At 35.4% G+C, this 19,036-nt stretch overlaps 1 protein-coding gene across 4 annotated transcripts in view; it reads left to right on the forward strand.

Annotated features, from left to right (window-relative positions):
• The window catches only part of DCAF6 (DDB1 and CUL4 associated factor 6), a 133,384-nt gene that overhangs the window by 99,912 nt on the left and 14,436 nt on the right, over positions 1-19,036 (forward strand). For all 4 annotated transcript variants that reach the window (XM_078077923.1, XM_036076763.2, XM_036076767.2 and 1 more), the window contains 3 exons: positions 79-191; positions 1,560-1,646; positions 1,846-2,173. In XM_078077923.1, coding sequence (XP_077934049.1) covers positions 79-191; positions 1,560-1,646; positions 1,846-2,173 — 528 coding nt within the window. The remainder of the gene's footprint in view (positions 1-78; positions 192-1,559; positions 1,647-1,845; positions 2,174-19,036) is intronic.

Here is a 19,036-nt window from a genome sequence, read left to right on the forward strand (position 1 = left end):
TTGTAAAATATAAAAATCATCCTAAAAGTTCATATTTATTAACTTCTTGGTGGAACCACTTATTTTGTTTTATGGTAGGAGCAGTACTGCCTCAAGCTCTAGAGGAAATGGGAGCCACTGCAAATCTGAGGGTCAGGAAGAACCCTTGGCCCCAGAGAGCTCTGTGCAGCCACCGGGAGACAGTGACACAAGTAAGGTGTTGTTTTGCTTTTGTCATTACGAAGCCCCAGTGTTGGATGTCCATGTACTTTTCTTTTCCTTCGGTGCAGCAGTTCTGTTTCTTGTTTTTAATAAATTTCCTTTGCCTCAGTAGTCCAGACATTACTATTGATGAACAGATAGCAAATGCAAATGGCAGGGGCCTTACACATTTCAGATGGGGAGTCACAGTGAAGCACGGTGTCTCTCTGTGGACACAGCGGCCAGGACAGTGGTCATTACACTGAAAATATGTGAGATGTAAATGTTAGTTTGAATGATCTTTACTGTTTTTATACTTAGCAGCAAAATCCAAAGTATCTGCCTTGATTTTTTCAAAGACTATGGTGGCTTGTAAAGGGGGGGAAAAATGAATAAAATTTGAATGGGTTATGAGTGAATCTTGTTTCATACAGGAAATGCCATTTAGGGACTTTTTCAGAACCTTTCGTAGAATATTTTCCATGACCATTATATGAAATTTAGTATCTAGTACAGAGCCTGGAACACAGTAGATTTTCAATAAATACTTGGGTAAATGAAGGAATAAATGATTTCTACTTCTTATTAAATGAATAGATACCTCAATGTAACAGAGTTTACAAGAATTAAATATGTGTAAAACAACTGTCTGGTAAGCAGATGTGCAGTCAGGAGCAAAGAAGACTGATCCCTAATGGTCTTGGAGTTAAATCCCAGAAATAAATATTTTCAGTGGCCAAAACAGAATTTATAGTAGAGTCAACTTTACTATTAGTTCATGATAGTTGAGATTATACCAGATGCATGATAAAGGGATAGAAAAATACTCAGTTTTAAGTTTAGAATTTGTGAAGTTTAGCAAAAAGGCAAGACCAAGTAATGTCAATTGTGAGGGGTAATCTAAAGCAGAAATTCTTCACGAAGAGTTCATGAAGGTCCATGCGTGGGCTTTGGGAGGAGGCAGTGGGCAGGATTGCTCATCCATCCTTGATAGTGTTTGTACAGTTTGATATATACATTTGCATATACAATTTGCATTATACTGAAGGGAGGTTATATCTGAGTGTCAGAAGGTTCTGTGATCCAAAAAGGATTAAGAGGGGCGCCTGGGTGGCTCAGTCGTTAAGCGTCTGCCTTCGGCTCAGGTCAGGATCCCAGGGTCCTGGGATCGAGCCCCACATCGCTTCTCCCTCTCCCTCTCCCCCTCCCCCTGCTTGTGTTCCTCTCTCGCTGTGTCTCTCTCTGTCAAATAAATAAATAAAATCTTCAAAAAGGATTAAGAGCTACTTATACAGAGGAAAGCTAGCGTTTTCAGTTAATGTTTATTTTTATTTTAAAAAAATTGGATTTAATGGTAATTTGGTTTATTTATTTCCCAGAAGCTCTTGAAGAATCATCAGAGGATGTGACAACATATCAGGAAGGTACATCTGCAGAAAACACAGTTGAGAACCGTATAGAAATGGGTGAGTTGTCTTGTTCTCTTTAGATAATTGCTTCATGTGGGAAAATAAGAAGCTGTAATTTCTGTTACTCTCTCCGGAGTTAGAGACAGATTCCAAATAGATGTGTTACGGAATTCTCCTCTTCCTATAGGGAGAGCTTCAAGTTAGATTAAACAAGGTTGCCGACATGACCAACTGTTTCTACTTTATTTTCTGACAGCACAATCAGATAAATTCACATCTGAGCCATCGGATTCCAGCTCAGGAGAAAGAAATGACTTCAATCTTGATAGCTCTTGTGGGGTTCCAGAAGAATCCACTTTGTCTGAACAAGGCAAGGAACCAGGAACTTCCGGTCAAACTAGCACTGAAGGTGCTACCAATCAGAATACCACCAGTCCTGAGCCTCCGTCACAAACAGAAGCCATCGGGCCTTTGGCTCATGAGGAAGCATTAGCCAGGGACTCTGCTCTCCAGGACACAGATGACAGTGATGATGACCCCGTCCTGATCCCAGGTGCAAGGTATCGAGCCGGACCTGGTGACAGGTTGGTAAATTTTTAATTAAAATGAACTGTAAAAAATACAATTCACAGGACTTTGCTTGAAGTCACATAAAGGAATCTCTCCATTTTTTACAGTTGCTTTCTCTAAGAGTGTCTCAGTTGTATAAACTCAGAGTTTTTTAAACTGTAAATGATTTTATGTATTACATTCTTTAAGCAAACTGCATTAAGAGGGGAATAAAAAGTCTCATTGCTCTGTATCTCCAGCACTGAGACTTGCTCCTCAATTTACAGATCAAGAGAAAGGAATGTTGAGAACGACCAACAGATTACGTATGAAGTCAGGGTTATATTTAGCTGTCAGATTACCCTGTAGACGGCCTGGCCTTTATCAGTTTTGTTTTGTTTTGTTTAATGTTCAGTTTTTTTAATGTTCTGCTTTTCTATTGACCCTGGTTTAAGGTAGTGTGATAGTAGTTCTCTTTTTGAGAACCTTTTGTTTTTCTGTGATTTCTACTGAATAACTCAGTTTAGAAAATGAAAAATTACACCAAATAACAAACATAACTACAATAAAGAATTGCTCATATGTTCATTACTTTTCTCATTTTTTATTTTGTGTGATCATACGAATATATCTTATTTTTAGTAGATAAAGTAAATCTTTTAAAGCGTATTGCATTCCATACTCTTCAAAAGCTGTTTCTGCAGATAATGCTATCATATCTCATTATAAGCTCTGCCCTTTCCCAGAGAATAAAATTTTATCTTTAAGTTCCTAGCTTACACAGGTGTGAAGAACCATTTCACATATTTCCATGCTCAATATACTAGTGTTCATAAAATATTCTGACATTTCTGTCAAGTGAAAAATATAGTAAAAAGACGATACACCATTGCCATTCTTTAATGGTAAATTAATGATCAAGAACATTATGACGTGGGCTTGAATCCTGGTTTTACTACTTAGCTATATTTCCTCATTTAAATTACTTAATGTTTTTGTAAGTTTCAGTTTCCTTATCTATAAAATGAGGCTATGACTATCTAGAATTGTTATAAGAATTTTTCTAAAAATCCATCAATCGTTCAGTCCTAGGACCTGTCCACTTTGAAAGCACTAAATAAACGATAGCTGTGTTAAGCACCCAAGATGTCTGTGTCTCCTCAGACTTAAAAACCAATTACATGGAGAATGGCTTTAGGGATAAAGACGGACAGAGGACAAGTGAAAATCCAGAACAGTACTGCTTGCAGTTTGGTGAAACTGCCTTTTGTAACTAGGAAAGGATAGTTCCTTTACTTATATTTAGTTATATATCCTTAGTTGTAAAGCTTCCTTTAGTTATATTTAGGTCAGAATGTTTATTTGGCAATGGCATTGTTTTTAAATGTAAAGGAAGTAATCCTTCCCAGTATTTGTACTTAGAGATTAACCAAACATCTTTTCTTTACCTGCCACCTTTTGTCTTTAGCATTCTTAGTCTCTATTTTAGACAAGTAAAACTTCGTTCCATTTCTTTCCAGACCCAGAGGGATGTCATCACCACTTAATGTATACAGATAAGGTTAGCAAGCATAGCACAATTTGAAAATCAAATTGATGGTTTCTAAAATCCAGGGTGGAGAGTTAGAGTCTATAATTATCTTAAGCTTATACATACGGCCTTTTATTTATTTAAGTGAACATATGTCCTTGCTTTTTTCTGTACTAAAAGTGATGCTAAGGTCATAATTGAAAATAAAATTTAAATATACACTTTCTAGTAAAATGGACCATATTACTTACCAGGTTTATTTGTTTAAATAAGAAATTATATATTTTTGATATTAGATAATTGCAAAAAAATCATAATTATGTAGCATCTTCTATCCAAGCTTATTATAACACTTTTATACCAAGCTTACTTTATAGCTGAGGAAACTGAAGTGCTAGGCAGAGTTTTTGTATATTCTAGACCTAAAAAGGTTTTTTGTTTGTTTGTTTTTTTAAACACAGTAGTATAACATCAGTGAGAAGGGAGGGTTTGGTGGGGAGAGTGGGTCCTAGAGAACCTAAAACTTCTTGTGGCATATTATCCTTAGTTTGGAGATATTAGCAGAAACTATAATATCTTTCTGTTGAGCTTTATCATTTATTTATCATTTTCATAATACTTAAATGATTTGTGTTTTAGGGATTGCCTAGGGTTTGGATCTGCCACAAAGTTGGCACCAGTAGCCTCATTGTTCCAAGAGACCCAGGTGCTGAACTAGACCAGCAGAATCTTTTAGAGGCAAGGAAATCAGGGACAGTGGCCTAGAGCTGACCCCACTCCATGCATGTACTCTCGAGTTCATACTCTCAAGGTTAGATCCAGATCTGAAACCTCTTCTGGGTCTACATTGGCTTCCCTGATTTTTAAAATTGTTATTACGTATTATTTAATATTCCGTATATCCAGTTCAGGAATAGAGCCTAAGTTTGTCCCATATATTATTTTGTTTTATTCTGGAACATAGGAGTGAACTTACTGAAAAATAATAGAAGAATAATAAAATTCTTACCCTTTAAGAAACTTAATCACTTCTTAAAGAAGCAAGGACAAATCCACAAGCCATTTGTAAGAATGGGGGGAAGCAGTTTTAATAAATAAATGAAATTAAATACAATGTTACATATATACAAAAATGTACATACTAAGGTGATGCTAAAGGATTATAGTGACTTTCACAACTACATCAATTTTTCTTTGAAATTGGCATTATTCTTTTCTAACTATTTGCCAAAAATTTTTAAAGGGTGAAAAATCTTCCTTCTGATTTTTTTCTAAATAATTTTTGTAGTTCCTAACTTCCTTAGCACCATCTTGCTTAAATCTTGAACTACCTATATAAGGTATATTTTTAGTATTTCTGCACCTTTCTAAGGCTCCTTCATCCTTGAGACAATTGCCCATTTATCTTCTCTATTTGGAGAATAGGTATGTTGACTTTTATTCTTAAGAGAGAAAGTTGAAGATATTTTGCTTCTTAAGAACAGGAAAAAATCATTTACCAGCTTGTAAGTAGGTATATGATTTCTGAGAATTTCTGTTTCCAAAGGGACAAAAGATTTCAAAGCTCTACTGTAAAAATCGTACCATTTGGTTCCTATTATCTAAGGACACATTTCGTGCTTCGATGAAGTGCCCAACTAAGAAGATGCATGTCTTAAAGTTCCTTTGTTGCTGCCACTTGAAAAGCCCAGTTGAGATTAGTTTGGTTGGAGTAAAGAAATGGTCCTAATATTAAAAATGGTAAAAGTATATACTTAGATCTGTACTTCAATGTGTATAAAGAATTACATAGTGGATCTCATAATTTTTTTTGCCCCAAATTTAGTTATTGAAATGAAAGCTAAAAAGTTTATTAACCAAGCCATTTTTGACATACATTTAATAAAAATATCAAAACAGTTCTTTGCAATGCAAAGTAAGGATTTCTTTATAAAGATTTGCATTTATAATCTGGTTAGATAAATATGACTTTGGTTTTCACTTTTGGGCTGAGATCAAGCATGAGAAGGAAATGTCTTAGAAAATAAAAGCCTTAACAACTAACATAGATGTTTTAAAATGGAATGCTCTTCTCATTAATGATAGCTAGTCTCGGTACAAATACAACTGGGACTCTCTATAGCAGAGGTCAGCAGACTTCTTCCTAAAAAGCCAGAGAGTAGATATTTAAGCTTTGCTGGCCAAGAGGCAAAATGGAGGCTATTATATAGGTACTTATATAACCATTTAAAATGTAACTGTTTACAAATGTAAAAACTGTTCTCTGTCTACGGGCTATTACAAAAACAGGCAACTGGCCAGGTTTGTCCAAAGAGCCATAGTTTGCTGATTCCTATTTTATAGCAAATCAGTCTTAGAAAAGCACAACTGCAGTCTGTGGTGAAAGGCCTCTACTGGTAGATATCCAGAGTTCAAGACAATGAAGTCAATCTCTACATCACTGCACATTTGATCCCCTTTACCTTTGTCTAGGGCCAGAGCATAGAATATTAAATGGAAACTAGATCGAAGAAAGAAAGAATAACACATACTTTCCAATAAACATTTAAAAAAACAATAAATAAAAGTAGTCTGTGTATCCCTTAGTGATTTTATATACTGGATTTAGAAATATAAACGTGTACCCTTGGAATGAAAGGAGCATGGTGAGGTTTTCTATTTATATGGTCTTCACATAAACTGTTTCCATGGTTACAAATCAACCTTATGGTAAATGGTATGATGGCCTAGCTGGTAGCTCTTTCCTTTGCCAAACCCAAGAGGTTTTTTGCTCTGTGAGAAGCATCTAAGTGAGCTTCCTGAAGAAGTTCTCACATAGTCTTGAAAGTTTTTAATTATGGGCTCAGTCAAGAGGCCCTAAAGATTTTTTCCATAAATATTAAAGATATTACCTGTTAACCACTTTTTTAAAAAGTTTTTTATATGCATAGAAATGTGGTTCCATTTATCTACTCTAGACGTGGAACATAGCCTTGATTCGTAAAGTCAGAATTTTCTTTGTGTGTTCTAAATTTGCCACCATCTCTTCAGTCATCATCATAATCACTCTCAGTATTTCTAATGATTCAGGTGTATTCTTTATTGAAGAAAATTGCAGAGAAGAAAAAAGTAACCATAGAGAAAGAACTGAACTCCTAGAGAGTTAAAAGCTCTGCTATTCTTTGCTTGCTTGCTCTACAGTGTATGGTTAGGACAAATGAGTCAGCTCAGGGCTTAATTATTTTTTTCTAAAAGAGCAGCGCAGCCCTGGGGAGCATAATGTAGGTGTTGCCGGGGATGGTATTGGTGGGGATGGTATTGGTGATGTGAGTCTGTGCAGTTCCCTACACTCTGTAACCGCTTAGGTTCTGATCTATTTAAAGGTAAAAGGGATTAAGTGCAAAGTCTTCCTTCTACCCTATCTTCAGTGAGTGTTTCTGTTTAATTGCCTCATATACATTTAGTTGAATGACATATTCTCACATAAGACCTTAAATCACAAAGGGAAACAAAAGTTTTCTTAGATTTAGGTGATTAATGATAAAAGTGGTGACCTTAATGCTTTAAATATTTGGTTCTTTGAAGTCTTTGTGAGTGACTTTAGTTATTGTGTTCCCTTCACTAGATTTAATATCAGAGGAACAACAATAGGTGATAGAATAATGAGGTAATTCAGTGTGTTCCTTCATTATTTTATTTTTTCTTTATGATGAATTTGCCAGGTCCTCTTTTTCCACAGCTAACCACCTTTCCTATTAACAGTTAATACTTCTTTTAACTTACTGAACTCTAAGTGCTAAGCATTGTAAAGCAGGTTGCTTTTCACAAACTATATTTAGCTGCATGCACTGCATGGGAATAGAATGAAAAGAAATTTCCTGTGTGCAGATGTGACTGATGTTCACTTCAAGTGTGTCATATGATAAAGTAACTATAATCTGAAATAATGTACTTTAAATTATTGGTTACTCCATTTTGAATATTCTGTTGAAGAATGCAACTTATTTTTTTTTAAACTTGATTAGGATACCAATTAGCAATAGCAACTTTCTGTTATTATTCAAATGTAGTCCTTTTCTTTGAGATCAAGAACTAAAAATGGACTTGAGTCTAATTCTGTGCATAGGTTTAAAATTCTGATTTTGTAAAGAAAGCTGTTTTCTTATAAATGGCTTAATAACTCAGTGTCACACATCAAGATCTCTCTCAGACACTTCCGTAATTTGAAGACTAACAGTGGGGTACCTTTTTAAATACAACTTTAAAGTGAACTTCAATCCCATTATTCATCTACCCCAAACCTGGTTTACTGACAAAATCAATCTTGTCCCTAATTCCAGTGACACATGTCTGTTATTTACCATTCATTAGTTTCTAAAACACAAGGGATTGTAAAACATAAAATGGATTTTGTTTCGGGGCTTTTTGACTTTCTGCTTTATATCTTTTATCCCAAGTACTCAAAGCCAGTTTCTGCTTTTACAACTATGAACTAATAAACTACGGTAAAGCAGAAAATGTGATGCTTCCCTTCCCTCAGCGCTAATGAGATTAGACTCCTTTACCTCACTTACTTCTTTCCTACATGAGATCATCTGGGGCAATTTCTCAGCAAAGGTAGTTGTTTCCCGACACCAAGCACATGTTTAGTCTGCCTCCCCTTTTAGCAATTGGGGATGCTCAAGGAATGTACAGCTCTGCTTAAGATAAAATCAAAAAAATAAAATTAGAAACACAAAAGTATTACACCCTGTTATCCGTACTGCTCCCAAAGCCAGTCTTCATTAGGGACTGTCCTGTAGTGTTCTGTGAATCTTACTGTAATCTGCTGAGATTCGGAATGATAGGTGCCATATTTAATCTGTTTCTTTTAATAATAAATAAAAATGGCAGTCATCCCTACTCTTCACTCAACTGCTATTACCTCATTGCCTCTCACCTGCTCTCCTACTCAAACGGTCCTCTAACTGCTTCCAGTCTATGTCCTCCTCACAGCCACTTCCAGGGGCTCTCCAGTGCCTGTGATAGAGAGAAACCAGCTCCTTTGCCTGGTGTGTGGGGCATTCTCTGTTGTGACTGCTGCCGGGAATTGCCGAACCTCTTGACAGCCGACCTATTGGGAGTGTCTCTGAATACACTTAATGCCTCTGTTGCTCTCCTCACTCTGTGCCCTCTACCCGAAATGCCCTCTTAGCGCCATCACCATCCTGTTGGCCACCTCATCTCAACACTCATCTTAAGCTGCTGCTTTTTAAAACCTCTTCTGGCCCATACATTTCATAGTCCCAAGTAGGACTGCACATTTCTTCTGCGTGCCCTTATGTACATCTGTTACTCTGCCCGTAACTCTTCCCTGTGTGTGCAAATGTCTCTGTGGCCCTATAGAAGATGGAAGCACCTTTAAGGCCAGCCTAATAATACATACATGTACACGTAGATAAGACTTGGCAAAGAAGACATCTTTTTATCTAAAACTCTAGCTAACTCAGTTTTTATCCGTATTTCCTCAGATGATCTGGCTTACTGTTTTCTTCCTTTGATTTCCTAAACTTGAAATAAATAAAAAGCTATGAATTATGGTTGACCCTTGAAAAAGGGTTTGAACTGTGTAGATCCACTTATATGCAGAATTTTTAGAAGTACAATACTATAAATTTACAGCTATAAATTTTGTCTTATGATTTTTTTAAATCTTTTTTTTTTAAGAATTTTATTTATTTATTTATTTGAGAGAGTGACAGCTCAAGCACGAGTGGAGGGAGGGGCAGAGTAGAAGGAGAAGCAGACTCCCCGCTGAGCAGGGAGCCCGATGCAGGGCTCAATCCCAGGACCCTGAGATGATGACCTGAGCTGAAGGCTGATGCTTAACTGACTGAGCCAACCAAGCACCCCCCTTATGATTTTCTTAATAACATTTTGTTTTCTCTAGCTTACTTCACTGTAAGTAGACAATATATAATACATACAACATACAAAATATGTGTTACTTGCCTATTTATGCTATCAGTAAGGCTTCTGGTCAGTGGTAGGCTGTTAGTAGGTTTTTGGGGAAAAGCTTAATGCAGATTTTCAACTGCATGGGAATGGGGGGGCGTGTCTCTAATTCCCACATTGTTCAAACATCAACTGTATTGTTTCAGAGGTCCCACCACCTTCCCTCCTATTTGATGACTCCCTAAAAAGACTCACAGAACTGAGATTCACTTGTAACTATGACAAAGGAAAAGACATATCAGACAGAGTCTGGAAGAATCTAAGCATAAGCTTCCAACATTCTCCCAGCATGGGCCGTATAACGCACTCCTTCCTTCAGCAATAAAATGTAATAACGCTTATGTAGTTTCTGTCCAGAGAAGCCTGCTTAAGATTCAAAATCCAGCATTTCTATTGGGGGCCGATTGTGTAAACACCCTCCACACCCAACCACAACTACCTAAATTCCAGACCCAGAAGGAAAGTTAGGTGTTCACATTACTTATTACAGATGATCTGGGCAAGCAGGTACATCAGGATTCAGTGTCCCAGGCAGGCAGAACAATATAGGGAACGTTCCACAAGTCAAGTTCCCAGACGCCAGCTAAGGGGCAGCCTTGGAAGCCGACCCTTCTAAAAGATAGCAGCGTCAGGCCCAGTGTCCCTTAGATTTACTAATACATTTTGAAGGAAAAATACATTCCCCCACCCCTCTACACACACACACACACACGCGCGCGCACACACACACACACACACACACAGCCTTGTTTATGTCTTTTTTTTTCCGCCCCCAGAGTGGTCAAGGTTTTATTTACCACAAAGGAAGTGTGCACATGAGCTATCTATTCACTTCCCACACTCTGTAGCCTGGGATTGAGGGCCGCTGGGCCACTCTTTCCACAATGGCTTTGTGGTTCTTGGAGGAAACATTGTGAGCAATCTCAGAACAGTAAGATCTCTTGTAGGACAGGAGGGCTTCCAGCTCCTTGATGTTGTGGACGAGGAACCTCCAGAAGCCTGTGGACAGCATGTGCTGTTTTCTTGTTGCCCTAAATGCTCTGATACTTTACAATGGTGTCGCAAAATTTGGGAAATACTACATTGTGTAAACCTCTTTTTGAGATTCACAAAACTAGCATAATAAAGCCTCTCAGAAAACTTGCAACCAAAAAACTGTTTAGCTTTGCTTAATCCATTACTTTCCACATTTCACAAACCCATTTTGTGGAGCACCTACAAAAATCTCACAATTTGGAAAGTCATTCTAAATTGTGAGTATCAAGTTCATTAGCTACCTAGACTAGAAGACTCTTTCACACCTGCACAGTAAAGAATTTTTTCCTATAGGTTAACTCAGAATTCACCTGCTATAATTCTAGTCATGTCCTTATGTTCTGTCCTTAGTACAGTATCCTTTTATATTAACCTCCTTTGGCTAACTGAATTACTCCTTAAGTCATTTAATTCCAGGTTAAATAAATCAGTCATCTCCCAGTCTTGGATTAAGCCATTTTTTCTACCCTAAAATTTCTTTGTTCCCCCACAAGGCATTTTAATAACACCAATAATATCAATTAATTTGTACCACTCTAGCTAAATATAATGGGGGGGTGGGATTTGGTTTGGTTTGGTTTGAGGTAGGCTTCATGCCCAGAGTGGAGCCCAATGTGGGCCTTGAACTCACGATCTTGAGATCAAGACCTGAGCTGAGATTAAGAGTCGGACACTTAACGGACTGAGCTACCCAGGTGCCCCTGTAATAGTGTTTTATAAAAGGATTTACCATATTGAAAACAAGAGGCAAAGTAATTCATATTTTATATTTTTAGTGCTGTTTAGTTTCTCCTTATATTTTAGCCTAGTCCTCTAACTACTAAATGTGCCAATTTATTTTTTTAAAAATAGGGCTTATAGACTATTTCTGATTTTTGTAATTTACTAATTTGAGCTTGGAATTATCTTAAATTGTGCTGACCATTTAGAAACAGCATTTTCTAGAATATGCAGTATTAAAAATAAAATACAAAGACTCTCAGGGAAGAGGAAGGAATCAAAATACGAAGTCAGGAATCTAGGTTTTTATTTTCCTAGGTCATTTATGTGTTAGATTCATTCTAGGTTTTTATCTCTTAAATGCTGTCTCCCAAATAAATAGCGGGTACCTTGAGATGTTTTTGTTTTTCCTTTGACATTTCTCGATGAATCAGTTTCATATTTATTATTTTATCCATTCAATAAACCTATATGAACCAAACACTGGTAGAAGCTGGTGATATAAGGATAATGACAACACAGCCTCCATTAGCTCTTGGTTCAGTGGGATACACAGACACATATAAATAATTTTAATATAGTAATTGCAGCAATAGAGTTTTTCACAGGCACTGGCATCATTAGGACTCTGAACCTAATCTAAGGAAGGGGAGAATTCTATTTTTTTAATTCTTGGTTTGTGACACACTATCATTGTTGATTCATGTTTGGTTCCCTTTTCTTTATTCATTTATTTAATAATAAATAAATATCCATAAACCCACCACCTAACCCGAAACTGAAAGACTACCAGTAACTTAGATCTATGTACAGTCCTCTCCGTTCTGTCCCCCTGCCAGCCTTACCAGGAGCAACCACTCTTCTGAATGTTGTATTTATCATGCCTTGCTTTCAACAAAAAATTATCACAAATATAAATGCCAAAATAATATATTATTTAATTTGTTTTACCCACTTTTAAACTTGATTAAAAAAGGATATCGTCTGGATATGGGATTAGGACTTGATACTTCTTTCTCAGTCAACATTATGTTAAGATTCATCCATGTTGTTACATGTAGCTGATGCTTAATCAATTTTCTGCTACATAATAATCCATTATATGACTATTCCATAATTTATCCCTTTTCCCATTAACGGGCATTTAAGTTTTAAGTTTTTGCTATTATTAACAGTGCTGGTTTGAACATTCTGAAACATGTCTCCTTGGGCTTTTCTGGGGTGCGTACCTAAGAATGGAATGTTTAATTTTACAAGATAATCTCAAATTGTTTTCCAAAGTGGGAGTGTAAATTAATACAATCACTAAGTAATCACACTGATCCACAACTTGGTTTTGTCACTTTTTTTGATTTTGCTAATTGATTTGGTGTACAGTGGTACCTCATGGTTTTGAATTTCATTTCTCTATTTATAAAATGAGATTATGCATCTCTCATTTGTTTTTTGGCCATATCTGGTTTTCTACTGGCTTGTTTTAATTGAGTTGTTTTTCTTTTCCATGTTGATCTTGTTTTTATTATTTATTAAGGAATTCTTAATATATTTTTGATACTAATTTATGTCATTTATAAATGTGCAAATACTTTTTCTGGTTTGTGATTTATTTTTTTAAGCTGTCTTTTGAGGAACTATTCTTAATTTTAATGTAGTTGAATTTTATCATTCTTTAATGCATATCACTTCCTTTTATTTAAGAAATCCTTACTTACCCTTGAATTCCAAAACTTGAAAATTTTCTTTTGAAGTTGTCTTTTGACAATTTAAGATATTAATCCATCTGGAATTATTTTTATTTATGAGGTATATGTGTGCTCATGTAGATAGCCCTATTTTCCCTGTTCACTTATTAAATGTTGAATTTCCCCAGGGAGCTGCTACTCTACCCATCATATTACAGAGTTCCATATAAACACAGGTCTATTTCTGGGCTCTTTGTTTCGTTCCATTGGACAATTGTTTGCCGCTCCATCAATATCATACTCTTATAATTACTCTAGTTTTATAATCTTAATATCTTCTAAGTCTCTTCAAGTCTCTTCTTTTTATTTTTCTTTAGAAGGGACTTGGCTATTCTTTGTCCTTTGGTCTGTTTTATGATCAACATTTTAAGTTCCACACACAAGTCATCAGAATATGATTACAGTTGTAATAAACCTGTAAATAAATTTGGAGAATTAATTATCCTCACAATATTAAGTTATCTCTACATTTCTTTAGATCTTTTAACAGTAACATGTTATAATTTCCTACAAACAGGAATATCTTTATAGACAATTTCATCTTCATTGCTGTTGTAAATGCATTTTTTTTAAACTTATGCTCTCGTAATAGTTTGTTGCTGGTGTTTAGAAATTCAGTTGGCTTGTATAATGATCTTATATCCACCCAAATATTTTTCTGTTATATCTATTAATTGGCATGTAAGTTCCTTTATCTTCACTTGGATTAATGTCTCCCATATTCTTTTTATGTAGACAGTCATATCATTGCAAATAGGAGTTTTCTTTCTTCCTTTTCATTCTTACTGCTTACTGTATATTGGTTAATGAGGATAGTAAAAATCACACCTTGCTCCTGATTTTGAAAAGAATGTCTGCATGAGTTTATTTAGGTTTGTGTTTTTGGGTTTTTGTAGATACCTTCTATCAGGTTAGGGGGTTCCCTGCTACTCTAGTTTACTAATGGTTTTATAAATCATGAATGAATATTGATTTAATCAAGTACATTTTCTTCATCTATTGAGTTATCATATATTTTTTTCTCCTTTAACGTACTAATACAGTAGATAACATTTGGAAATGTCCTAATATTAAACAGTCTTTTGGTGGGGCGCCTGGGTGGCTCAGTTGTTAAGCATCTGCCTTCGGCTCAGGTCATGATCCCGGGGTCCTGGAATCGAGCCCCACATCGGGCTCCCTGCTTAGCAGGAAGCCTGCTTCTCCCTTTCCCACTCCCCCTGCTTGTGTTCCCTCTCTCGCTGTGTCTCTCTGTGTCAAATAAATGAAGAAAATCTTTTTAAAAAAAAAAAATAGTCTTTTGGGATGCCTGGGTGGTTCAGTCAGTTAAGCATCTGCCTTCTGCTCAGGTCATGATCCCAGGGTCCTGGGATCAAGTCCTGCATCAGGCTCCTTGCTCAGCGAGGAACTTGCTTCTCCCTCTGCCTGCCTTTTCCTCTGCTTGTGCTCTATCTCTCTGTCTCAAATAAGTAAAATCTTTAAAAAAAAACCAAACAGTCTTTCTTTCAGGTGTGTCTTATGACCCAGAATGTAGTCTATTTTGGTGAATGTTCAACTTAAAAAGAATGTGTATTCTGCTGTTGCTGAAGTAGTCAGACGATGTCCATTATATCCAGTTGATCAGTGGTGTCGTTGAGTTCATCTGTGTCCTTACTGTCTGCTTCCTGGATCTGCCCCTTTCTGGAGACAAGGGTGTTGACGTCTCCAGTATAATAGTGGATTCATCTATTTCTCCTTGCATTTCTATCAGTTTTTGACCCTCTCTGGTTAGGCACATATGCCTTAATGATTTTTTGGGGGGAATTGATTCCTTTGACATTATGTAATGCTCTTCTTTATCTCTGATAACTTTGCTTACTTTGAAGTCTGCTGTGTCTGAAAGAAATACAGTTATTCTTGCTTTCTTTTGTTTATTGTCAGCATGGTATGTTTTTCTCCATACATTCACTTTTAATCTATATGAGTCTTTATTTTTAAGTGGATTTCTTATAGACAACAGATAGTTGGGTCATATTTTTTGATCCACCCTGATAATCTGTCTTTTAATTGGTATATTTAGAATGCTGACATTTGAAGCAATTATTGATATAATTGGATTAATGTCTCCCATATTCTTTACTGTTCTCTGTTCTTTGTTCCTGTTTTTGTCTTTTCCTTTTTTTCTGCCTTTTGTGGTTTGAATTCAGCATTTTATATGATTCCATTTTCTCTCCTTTCTTAGCATATCAGCTATACTTCTTTTTTAAACTTTTTTTAGTGGTTGCCCTAGAGTTTACAATGTACTTTTACAACTAATCCAATCCACTCTCAAATAATACTATATCATTTCACAGGTAGTGTGAATATCATGATAACAAAACCCTAATCCTTCTTCCTGTCCCCATGTCATTGCTGTCATTCATTTCACTCTAACGTCAGTAACATGAGCATACATGAGTATATGTACACAGAAGGTACATACATAAACATACGTAAGGAAATACATTATCGCTATTATTATTTTGAACAACTATTATCTGTTAGATAAATTAAGAAAAATGAAAGTTTTTCTTTTATCTTCACTTATTCCTTCTTTGATGTACTTCCTTTGTTTATGTATCTGTAATCATGTGTCTGATTCATATTTTTTTTCTTCTCTATAAAGAACTTCTTTTAACATTTTTTGCAAGGCAGGTCTATTGGCAACAAATACCTTTGCTTTTTGTTTGAGAACGTCTTTATTTCTCATTCACTGAAGAAGGATAATTTTGCAGGGTACAGAATTCTGGGTTGGTGATTTTTTTTTCTCTCGGTGTTTTAAATATTTCACTTCATTCTCTTCTTGCTTCATAGTTTCTGAGGAGAAGTTGGAAGTGATTCTTATCTTTGTTCCTCTCTAGGTAAGATGTTTGTTTTCCTCTGGCTTCTTTCAGGATTTTTTTTAATCTTTGATTTTCTATATTTTTTAAATGATATGCCTAGGTTGTAGGATTTTTGTATTGGTTTGGTTTGGTTTGGGTTTTTTGGTATTTATCCTGCTTGGTGTCCTCAAGGATTCCTGGATCTATGATTTGGTGTCTGACATTAATTTGGGGAAATTCTTAGTCATTATTATTTCAAATTTTCCTTTTCTTTCTTTTATTTTCTCTTCTTCTCTTCTCTTTTCTTTTCTTTCTTCACCTTCTGGGATTTCCATTATGCTTATGTTACGTCTATTGTAGTTATCACACAGTCCTTGGAGTTTTTTTTTCAGTCTTTGTTTTCTTTGCTTTTTGGTTTTCAAGGATTCTATTAATATATCTTCTAGGTCAAGGATTTTTTTTCAGCCATGTCCAATCTATTAATAAGCCTGTCAAAGGCATTCTTCATTTTTGTTACAGTGTTGGGTTTGTTTTTTGTCTCTGGCAATTCTTTTTGCTTCTTTCTTAGGATTTCCAGTGCTCTGCTTGCATTGCCCATCTATTCTCGCATGTTGTGTACTTTATCCATTAGTGCCCTTAATTATAGTTACATTAATCATAGTTGTTTTAAATTCCTGGTCTGTTAATTCCAACTTGCTCTGTCTCTTCTAATTGTGTTTTTTCTCTTTTGGTGTGCCTTGTAGCTTTTTTGATGTAGCTATATATGATGTACCATGTAAAAGGAACTGTTCTAATTAAACTAGTACTGTGGTGGTGAGGCGTGGGAGAGGGGAAGCATTCTATAGTCTTAAGATTAGGTCTCAGTCTTTTAGTGAGCCTACATCTCTGGCCTTTGGAAGTATTCCTCAGTTTTTTTTTTTTTGTTTTTTTTTTCTTTTCCCTTTAGGTGGGATGGGATGGTCTGAGTGGGCTGTAGTTGGCTATCTCTCTCCCCTGGGTTAGTTAGACTTTGATTATTATTAACCCCAGCAGGTTAGGCTGTAGTTAACTAGTTTCCCTGAAGAGCAGACCTTACTAAGAAGAATAGAGTGCTCTGGCATTTTTCAAAATGGTTCCTTTTCTCCTCTCCCTGCCAGAAACCCAAGGGGATTTTTCTCCAATATTTTGTGTGGCAATCTGGTCTGGCTCCTGGAGGTAAATCTGCAAATACTGTGGGAAGGGCCCCTATGACTGGGTTCCCCTGGAGTTTTTAATTCTCAAAGCTGTCCACATTGAGCTTCCAGCAGTTCCTCAATCACAGTTCAGGTATTCTTACCCCCAAGTCTCTGTTCTGCTAAGCTGTGACTCCCTGTTTGCCTGTTTGTCTCTCCAATCTTAGGGAAGCAGTTTGCCCCGTGTCCTCCCCTCTCTTATGGATCCAGGAAGAATTGTTGATTTTTCAGTCTGTTCAGCTTTTTACTTGTCAATTTGGAGAGAGGACTTTCAAGCTCCTTACATGTAGAACTGGGTTAAACAATCTTTGTATTCCTAGGATAAACCTAACTTGATCATGACATATTATCTTTTTGATACATTGTTGGATTTGATTTGTTGATATTTTGTGAAGGAGTTTTCTATCTATATTTGGAATGGATTTTCTTTCTTATATTTTCATGATCCTGTTTTTGGTAAAAAGTTACACTAGCGTCAGAGAATGAGTAGAAAAAAACATTTCCTATTTCCAGAGTTTGTATAAGTTTGGAATGATCTTTTCTTTAAAAGTTTAGTAGATCTTACCTATAAAACCATCTGGACCTCATGTTTTCTTTTGGAGATGGTTTTTAAGTACTATTTTACTTCTTTAATAGCTGTAGGACTGTTTGCACTATCTGTTTCTTCTTTAGTCAGTGTTAGGAGGTTTTTTAAAAATGTGTCCATTCATCTAAGTTTGCAAATTTATTATACTATTTTTATTTTCTATTTAATTTCTACTGTCTTGAGTTATAACCACCTTCTTATTCATAACATTATTTATTTGAACTCCCTTAATTTTTTCTTCATCATCATGGCAGAACTCTATTTTTTTACTCATTTTGTTTTTTATTTCTGCTTTCTCTCTATTATTTCCTTTCTTCTGTTTTCTTTGAAATTATTTTGTGGTTTATTATTTTTTTTCCTAACTTCTTAAATTGTATACATTTAGCTTTTTTTCCAGTAACATCTAACTTGTGGTTAGAGAATGTGGTTGGTGTTAGATGAGTTCTTTGAAATTTATAGAAACTGACTTTGTGGCCTTCTACATGTCAAATTTGTAAATGTTTCATGGGCCCTTGAAAAGAATATTACTCTAATTTTTAATGTGAAATTTTATATGTAGCCAGTAGTTCAAGACTGTTAATTATGTTGTTTTAAAGTTATTTATATTTTTGATGTTTGTTTGTTTTTGTCAGCTTGACATATAAAATAGGGAGAGAGACATGTTGAAATCTTCACTATAATGGTGGATTTGTCTAATTCTCCTTGCAGTTATGTCATTTTCTTTTTAAATGCATTTTGAGGCTATTTTTAAGGAGTGTATATATGTTAAATTGTTATATCTTCCTGGTAAATTGAACTTATTATGTATGTAGTAATCCTCTCTATTCTTAATGCTGCTTTTTATCTTAGTCTGTTTTATCTGATATTAATGTAACCAAGGCACCTTTCATTTGATTAGTATTTGCATAATATCTTTTTGCTTGAAACTTTTCCTTGTCCTTATGCTTTCAGTGTATCTTAGACAATCTTTTTTTCTCAATTGGTGAATTTAGTCTTTTATGGCTATATTTAAACTTGTTTGCAACTTCTTCTAATTATCCTCTTTTACCATTTTTTTGTTTGGTTTTGTTTTTTACTTTCTTGCCTTTTTTTAGGATTAAGTTTTGTATCTTTTTTTTTTTTTTTCTTTTTTAGTTTTCCTTTTCTCTTTTTTTTTCTCCATTGGGTTGGAATTTATGCTCCTTATTACTATGATTTTATTGTTTACTTCTGAACTTTTATGCTTATTTAACTTTATAATGTCTTTTATGACTTTTAAATTGG

Source organism: Halichoerus grypus, chromosome 7, assembly GCF_964656455.1.
Source record: "Halichoerus grypus chromosome 7, mHalGry1.hap1.1, whole genome shotgun sequence".
Classification (NCBI taxonomy): domain Eukaryota; kingdom Metazoa; phylum Chordata; class Mammalia; order Carnivora; family Phocidae; genus Halichoerus; species Halichoerus grypus.